General features: G+C 38.9%; 1 protein-coding gene across 1 annotated transcript in view; it reads right to left on the bottom strand.

Annotated features, from left to right (window-relative positions):
- LOC106870571 (transmembrane protein 237) overlaps positions 1-6373 on the bottom strand; it is an 11132-nt gene extending 4759 nt beyond the window's left edge. The window contains exons 1-4 of the mRNA XM_014916697.2: positions 6084-6373; positions 3939-4203; positions 2613-2937; positions 399-570 (exon numbers count right to left, since the gene is read on the bottom strand). Coding sequence (XP_014772183.1) covers positions 399-570; positions 2613-2937; positions 3939-4203; positions 6084-6335 — 1014 coding nt within the window. The 5' untranslated portion in view covers positions 6336-6373. The remainder of the gene's footprint in view (positions 1-398; positions 571-2612; positions 2938-3938; positions 4204-6083) is intronic.
- Positions 6374-9259: the final 2886 nt, after the last annotated feature.

Here is a 9259-nt window from a genome sequence, read left to right as displayed (position 1 = left end):
AAAAATAAAACTCAATACTTGAAAGCATTTAGTCTGAATAACTATTGAAACTAAAGATCATAAGGAGTGGTGGCCATGGGCAGAGGGTGAAATCAGTCATGAATATCATTTAAAAAAGCACCATCGAGCGTGGTCAATACCAGTTCTGCCTGACTGGCCCTCGTGCCGGTGTCACGTAAAAGGCACCCACTACACTCTCGGAGTGGTTGGCATTAGGAAGGGCATCCAGCTGTAGAAACATTGCCAGAATGAATTGGAGCCTGGTGCAGCCTTCTGGCTTGCCAGCCCTCAGTCAAACCATCCAACCCATGCCAGCATGGAAAGCAGACATTAAACGACAACGACAATGATGATGATGAAAAAATAGTGAAATGTAAAACAATGTGCTTGTAACTTACTTGTGTGTTGTTGAAGAGAGAAGTAGTGTTGTACAGAAACATCTTGTCATCAATGTGCACAACACTCACGTGCATCACAATACAGATGAAGTAGATGACAACTGAAAGTGCTCCAGACTTGAGAGTCACAGCATCCAACATGAATTTCATGTTGATGTTACTGATATCATATCTAATAAACGAGACAGAAATATGTTTATACAATGTGTATAATTAGTGATATTATATCTATCTATCTATCTATATATCTATATATATATACATAGAGAGAGAGAGAGAGAGAGAGATAGAGAGAGAGAGAGAGAGAGATGTATAGAGTGTTAGGTGTAGTGTACAGAAATTGAATATTGAGAAAAAAGTTTTCAGAATTTGGGAAAAAAAAAATCTTATTTCTTCATTATTATTAGCGCTTTCGTTCATTTCTTGAACATGTCAAGTTTGAGAAACAAACGAAAGCGCTAATAATAATGAAGAAATAAGATTTTTTTTCCCCAAATTCTGACAACTTTTTTTCTTAATATACACACATATATATATATATAGGGTGCGATGGGTAAATTGTTGCTATTTTATATTTTTAATTTTGTGCATGCGCATTGTTTGTTTTTTGATTTTGCTGACTACACACTACAGTAGGGTCAGTTGGGCACCATCTGTGAGAAAAACAGCACCATGATGCAATTCACTCTGACAGAAATTTGGAAACAACATGCTGTACTGCTTGGCATTTGAGCCAGAAGCTCCAATACAAACATTTCAGAGTGTTTGAGTGTCAGTCTGAGGACGAGTACTGAGAGTGATAAAAATCAAACATCCAGTCAACACCATGGTGTTCGGAGTGATCACTAGTGATGGCGACATTATGCCTCCATTCATCTTCCCACATGGCCTCACACTTGACACAGAGACCTACATCAAGTGCCTGGAGAAGGTAGTGCTGCTCTGTGTCAAGAGGGTGGCTGCTGGAAGACCCTATGTCTGGCAGCAGGACTCTGCACCATATCACACAAGCAGGAAAACCTAGTCAGACAATTTCTGAAACCACCCTTAACATCTGGCCACCTAACTCCCCAGACTGCGACCCCCTTGTTTATTATGTGTGGAGCACAGTTGAGCAAGAGACCAACGAAAACCCCTGTAACACCAAGGATGAACTGAAGGCAAGGATTCACCAACTTAAACAAGGAGACTGTCACATAAAAAGCCCCCTATTTTTCTAACCACATTCTACACTCATATTCTTGTTACTTGTGAGTATACCCTAGCACTACACCATCTCTCTCTCTCTCTCTCACACTTTTGCTGCTTCCTACACACACTCTCTCTCTCTCTCCCCTTCTCTTGATTTTCCTCTGACCAGGTAACCAAATATCTCCTTTCCATCAGCACACTTCTTGTTTCTCACCTCTTTTTTGCACCTCTCTCTCTCACACACTCATGTACCTCCTCCTCTATAGCATGACACCTATTTCTGCCTCTCTATTTCCCTGTTACATTCTCACCTTTCATCATTTCATACTGGATCACCTCCTTTAATGACTCCCCTCTGTTGTGGCAAGACACCTGCTTCTGTCTCTGTCACACTCTAACCTTTCATCAATTAACACAAGTTCCACACCTTCAAATGCCCCCTCCCCTCTCATAATTCCTTGTCTTGTGAGTTACTTGGTGGTCCTGTCAGTGCTGGTGCCACGTAATTGGGCATCCAGTCTACACTGTAAAGTGGTTGGCATCTGGAAGGGCATCCAGCTGTATAAACCCTGCCAAAACTAACTTCACCTGTGCTAGTAACACATAAAAAGCACCAAGTCCACTCTACAGAGTGGTTGGTGTTAAGAAGGGCATCCAGCCGTAAAATCCCTGCCAAAACAGATACAGTAGCCTTGGGTAGATTTTCTACCTGGCCCACTCCTGTCAACCATCCTACTCATGCATGCATGGAAGATAGATGTTGATGATGATGATGCTGATGATGATAACCGGTGCCACATAAAAAGCACCCGTGTTGACTCCATGTAAAAAGCACAGGTGCTAGTGTCACATATAAAGTACTGGTGCTGGTGGCAGTTAAACGTTTGCAGGTGTTGTTCAGTTAGTTCTTCATGCAACCTGAGAAACACATATTTCATTCCTCAACTCAACCAGTTACCCCTACTAACGCAGCCAGCTAACGCACGTGGCAAACAGAAACAATGGAAGAATATTTTGTCTTACCTGTCACATGCAGAAACCAAGCAGATAACTAACAAGCCATAGAATAAACTTTGAACAGGTAAAGCCATTATTTTGTAACTCTCTACAAAGTCCTGTTGATGGTTATTTTCAAATACATATACAATGACAACCTGCCACAGAGCAATACCTGCAGTGAGGCCATGGAAGAACAAACAGAAAGTCTGCCACAGACGATGAGTTTTAATAGCAAATTCTAAGGAGGTTTGTGGCATTATAACAAAACCATCACCATATTGTTCCAATTTCAGCTTTTCTTTTGTTTTATCTGCACTAAGTTTGCTCTTAACTTCAGTCTTGAAACTCCCTGGTTAGAAAAAAGAAGAACAGGAAGAGGAAGACATCTTAAGTAAATTTATCAAGTTTTACTAAATAATTTTTTATTCATTTATTTATTTACTAGACACAAAATTAATGTAAGAGGTTTACATAATTAAATCGACTTCATCCAAAGATGAACTTATTTGTCTGAAAAAATATGTTCTTAATAAAATATAGTAGACAATTTCTACATATGTCATTTTGTCCATTTAAAACACACATAATGCTATATCAACTCTCTGGATGATTTCTCAGTTGTATAGAATATTAACATAATGTCTTTCTTCCTATATTGATGTTCTGCTTATTGTTACTGTATTTCTGTGCTGGTGCCACATAAAAGCACCCATGCTGGTGCCATGTAGAAAGCATTCATGCTGATGTCCACTGGTGCTGGGGCCACATAAAAAGCACCCAAAACATTCTATAAAGTGGTTGGCATGAAGAAGGGCATCCAGCTGTAGAAATTATGCCAAAACAGACAACTGGTGCCTGGTGCAGCTCTCCAGCCTTGCCAGCTCCTGTCAAACCGTCCAACCCATGCCAGCATGGAAAATGGATGCTAGATGATGATGATGGCGATGATGATTGAACACGTCATTTCACATTCATTTTCATGCAGAGCAAATTACACAAGGAAGTGGGTGTTTGGAGATACAATGGAGTCAATGAATAAACAAATGCTCAAAGTTTTTTCTCACAACACCAAATGTACAATATTCTATTTTCAGAGCAACCAGCTCTCAGTGGCCATGAATGATGGCTCAGTATACATAGCTGATTAAAGTGTAATGACACAGAAATGCATGTGTCCTACAGTCCAGTGATGTCATTCGTGGCCTAGTGGTATGTTTACACCCATAAGGAGAATGTCCTCTGTCAAGATACTTGAGCAGTGTATTGTCTTTCCATGTTCAAATGCACATGAGCATGTTAAATATGTCAATACCTGACGATAAAGATAGAAAAACTCAAAGGCTAACATACTTTTAGTTTCAATAAATAACTTATCAACAGGTTGACTTGTGATGATGGCACTTTTTACAGGCTGAACCATTTCATCGGCTGGTTCTTTATTTTCAACAACATCTTCTTCCATGCCACCCAGGTAATTTAAGAGGGTACTTGACAACTGCATCTCTTCTTGTTTTTTCTTTTTCTTCTTTTTCTTGGGAACAACACTAGTCTGACTGCCATTATTGATTTCTTGTTCGGTTTGTAATGTTTCACCAGATGAACTTTGAGAACCATTCTGTAAAGATGGTAGTTTTACAATAAATACATTACATTTGTGTGTGTGTGTATGTGCATGCAAAATAACACCTAGGAGGGGGTGGGGGGTAGTCCCCAAGTCAGCTCATAACAAGCAGTTCTAGGGCCACAAATCTTTTTTCCACTGAAACTATGCCTCTTCCATGCTGAGTCTCAGAACATATTTCAGTCTCACTACTGTTCATTCCATTTCTGAAGACCCCAGATTTTGGGAAATGGGAGGAGAGTACAGTAGCAGCAGCAGCTGGAGCGTAGCAGCTGTTTTCCTCTGCAGACATGGCCATAAGGTTAAGAAGCTTGCTTCACAACCATGCCATCTTGGCTTCGGTCCCACTGTGTAGCAACTTGGGTTTCTTCTACTATACCCCCAAGTCCACCAAAGCCTCATAAGCGGATTTGGTAGATGGAAACTGGAAGAAGCCCATTATGTATATATATATGTGCGTGCATGTGTGTGTGTGCATTTGAGTGCAGCCTTGTCTAGAAATCACATGACAATTGGAAATGACCATCATCATCACAGAAGTGATGATGAGTGTTTTCAGTGTTCTGTCAGGCCATGGAGAGATATTACCTTCTTTGGAAACAAGTGAGAGTTGATGACAATAAGGTCATCCAGCAGTAGAAAATCTGCCTGAGTAGAAATTACGTCTGACCCATGCATGAATGGAAAACTGGACATTTTGTGATGACAATGGCTCTTATTAATATTCTGTCTGTGTGTTAAGCAGTAAAGAGACTGTAACATGTCCAGACCATCACACTGTATCTCATCACATGATTCCTCTCTGCATGTTGAAATGTGGGGTATGACCCCCAGTCAGGTGGAGGTATATTTAATCAGTACCTAATTGCCACAGAACCATTGAAGCAAGTTTGGGTGGACTTATAAAGACAACAATAGCCAAAGTTTGTACAACATAAATAGCTTCATTTGTTTCAGTTCTGTAGATATTACTATTGTCAACATTTCCTTTGGTTATTTAGTGCATTGTTCACAATTAAAATTTATTTATGTGTTGTTTGAATTCTTTCTGCATTTATCATTTATTTATTTTGGGGAGAGGAAACATTTCCTTATTCAGATTAGCTTTTTCAATTTTCATTTCCGTGCTGGTGCCACATAGAAAGCACCCCATACTGGCACCACATAAAAAGCACCCAGTACACTCTGTAAAGTGGTTGGCGTTAGGAAGGGCATCCAGCCATAGAAACCATTCCAAAACAGACAACTGAAGCCTGGAGCAGCTTGCTAGCTCCTATGAAACCATCCAACCCATGTCAGCGATGGGGGAAAATGGCTATTAAATGACGATGATTTCAATTTAATAATTATTGAATTATCATAAATGATATTAACTTCATTGTTTACCTAATTTTCTTTCTATTAAAATTGTTTAGTTTATCGGGAGAGTGAGCAATTTATTAAACGTTGTCCAACTCAGAATTTTGTCTCTTCCACATTTCTGCCCCAATTCACTGTACCAACAATGGTTTGTTTTGGTGAAAACAACGCAATGCCAGTAACGAGATACAAACAGTCGAAACTTTCACTGAAAAACCTTATTCTTGGCCAATGAAGCAGATCCACAAACTAACAGTTTAAGAAGATTACTGATGGTCTCCGAAAATAAAGAGCTTTACCTGAAACTTCAGAATTATTTTCTCTCTGACAATTTTATCAAGTCATAAAGAAACGCCAGCGTATGTAACGAGTTTCCTCTTTTTGTGGAGATTTTTCCAAATTGTTTTTGTATTCTACATTTGAAAACAATGAGGGCGTCCTTTTTTTCTTAAATCCACAAGTAACTATTGAGACACATCAATACAAAGTATATATTAAAATACATTAACACTTACAACAGCTTTTTTCTTCCTTTTCTTCTTAGTTGCTGTTTCAGGGATACTTTCGTTTGAAGTCTGCAAAGGAGGCAATTGGCGGCTATTTCTGCGTGGTGAGGGAGTTGGTTTCTCTTTCAAAGATGGTGATTTTGTAAAACTTTCATTCACTTTGCCCTTGGATGTCGAACGGGGTGGTTTTATTAAAGGAAGAGAGCGGGGTGATATTGGAGGTAACTTTCGAGAACTCGGGTTATCAGTTGTGTCCTCCATGTTGTCTTTGTTTACTTGACAACTCTTAGTGATTACCGGTGTCATACCAAAAACTAACCGGTGTTCCAAATCTGTCCTCTGTGAATATTGGGCCGAATATTCACAATCGACAGTAATCAAGATTATTCCCGTTATAAATCTTTACAACAATGTTTGTAACCAACTATAATGTTTGTTAGAGTAAAATCACAATACTTCGTTCCTAGAATATATTTGTAAGGAAACATCTTTTCAGAATTCTTGATTGACTAAAACAGCCACTCATGTTCTCTTGGCTGAAAAGCCAAAATTTCCTCAAGTACAACAGATATTAACGTTATCCAAATAAGTTACTGAACATGGATAGCACATACAAACAGAAACGAGTTATTGATAGAATTCCTTTGATAATCTCATATGTTCTGGTCTCAGGAGAACAGGTAAAGACCACGGACACAACCCTTTCTTCAGACTCTCTCCCCCATTCAAAAATAAATAAATTAACAAACAAAATGTAATGTGTAATGTTTAAGATAGTAATTCTAATAATTATTTGTGAATGTTAGCACCAATGTATACCAAATGCTGTTATTGTTTTTTTTTTATTCCCTATTTTATTATTATCAATGACTTCTGTTCACTTCCTCCGGATCTGTTTAGTTGTAGTTTGACATAAATGAGTATGTAATGATGGAATTTAATGTGAAGATGCATCAGAGAAATAATTGAAGAACAATATTAATTATCAAGTCGTTTATTAAGTTGATTATAATATTAACCGTAACGTGAGTTCACAGCTGTAACCTACACCAGTGTTACATAACCAGCCCACTCAAAAAGTACCTTGGATCGTAGGGCAACATGCTGTGCCTAAGGAGACCTATTGAGTCAAGTACATCAAAACAAATGGAAATCGTAGTTGTGGTCCCTGTGCCTGTGTCATGTAAAAAGCACCATCCGAACATGGCTGATGCCAGCGCCGCCTTCACTGGCTCTCGTGCTGGTGGCACATAAAAAGCACCATCCGATCATGGTCAATGCCAACCCCTCTGGCCCTGTACTAGTGGCATTTAAAAAAAGCACCCACTACACTCTCGGAGTGGTTGGCGTTAGGAAGGGCATCCAGCTGTAGAAACACTGCTAGATCAGACTGGAGCCTGGTGCAGCCTCCTGGCTCGCCAGTCCTCAGTCAAAGTGTCCAATCCATGCCAGGATGGAAAACGGACGTTAAACGATGATGATGATGATACAACTTTGTCAATTTGTTTGCATGTAGACAGCTTGTTTGTAAATCTGCAGTTCATTCTGTATGACATTAGTTAATTTAACCCATAAAGCGCTGGGATTTGTTCTTACATAGCATGGACTGCTGAGCCCATTTTATGAAAATGAGACTACTCTGCACACATAAAAAACAAAAAAATAGTTTTAAAATATCTTCTTAGTATATAATGGTGGCAAGTTTTACATCATCTGAAAAGTCATTAGTTGAACTTTTAATCCTCTTGCGTTTTAGGGGGTATCGGAGTGTTTGAGTGACATTAGACCCCAACAAACACCCATAAATTAAATACATCTGGGCCACAATCATGGCCTGTCGACCTGTGCCTGACACCCACAATCATGGCCCGTCACGCTTTATGTGTTAATCTCTGTGACTGCTAGAGAGAAAGACAGGATAAAAGGATTGTATGCAAATAGAAATGATAAGAGGTCTAACTTTGCAAACATTAATCAACATAGCCCTTGACTGGAGATGGGTTGACCACAAACAGAAAGAAAAAGCTTTCTCCTCAGCTAGGTGCTGGATTACCTAAAGAGATCAACTGATATTTGCTGGTGTCTTCATAACTTCTCTAATTCTCTTTTAGGTCAAGCTAAAACAATGGAATTCTTCACTATATCAGTTTAGACCCGGGAGTGCCTCAAAAAAGGTCTAAGAGGTCAACTCACTCTCATTAATCTCTTAGTGCAGAAAGACAATAGACCGAGGACTTATTTGACAGTGTGGATTCACTTTCAAATCTTAGCCTAGGTGCTCAGTAGGTGTTTATTATGAGTAATGAGGCACGTTTGATAATTGCTGGGTATTCTTAGCCTGAAACCAATGGTAGGCTTGTTAACCCACAAATAAATGTGTGTGTATATGTATGTGAATATGGACTTACCTCTGTCTCCTGTTTCTGAAGAAGAGCTTTGCTCGAAACATAAAACACTCTTTCTTTCCTTCCCTGAGTTTCTGTTAATAGTTTGCAAGTACCATGTCTTCGTCTTGTTGTTTTTTTGTCTTTTTTTTTAAAACTATACGTAAATGGGGGTGTGTGTGTGTATGCATATATGTACACTTTATTTGTGAGTTAACAAGCCTACTAATGGCTTCATGCTGAGAATTCCCACCAGTTATCAAGCCTGCAACATAGGGACAGTGGTACTTGTCTCCATCTTGGCAATATATATATATATATACATATATACATACAATTGTTTATATTGGAAATCTGCAATGGCTCCATAACTACCATCTCGGCTATAACCTTGGAGCCCTAGTAATCCGTTCCAGCAATTACCTAGCGTACATAATCATTTAGATCATCTGTGAACCTCAATATTTTGTATATATATATATATATATATATATATATATGTGTGTGTGTGTGTGTGTGTATATATATATATATATATGTGTGTGTGTGTGTGTGTGTATATATATATATATATGTGTGTGTGTGTGTGTGTATATATATATATATATATATATATCTCAGGAAACAACTTCTATCTCATTCCAGGGTGAAAAACTAGAGGTAGTCGATAGCTTCCGCTATCTGGGCGACCAAGTTAGTAGTGGGGGTGGGTGCGCTGAAAGTGTAGCTGCTAGAATAAGAATAGCCTGGGCAAAGTTTAGAGAGCTCTTACCCCTGCTGGCGACAAAGGGACTCTCACTC

Source organism: Octopus bimaculoides, chromosome 7, assembly GCF_001194135.2.
Source record: "Octopus bimaculoides isolate UCB-OBI-ISO-001 chromosome 7, ASM119413v2, whole genome shotgun sequence".
Lineage (NCBI taxonomy): Eukaryota > Metazoa > Mollusca > Cephalopoda > Octopoda > Octopodidae > Octopus > Octopus bimaculoides.
Note: the sequence above shows the minus strand (reverse complement) of the source record. Positions and strands in the feature narration are given on the sequence as shown.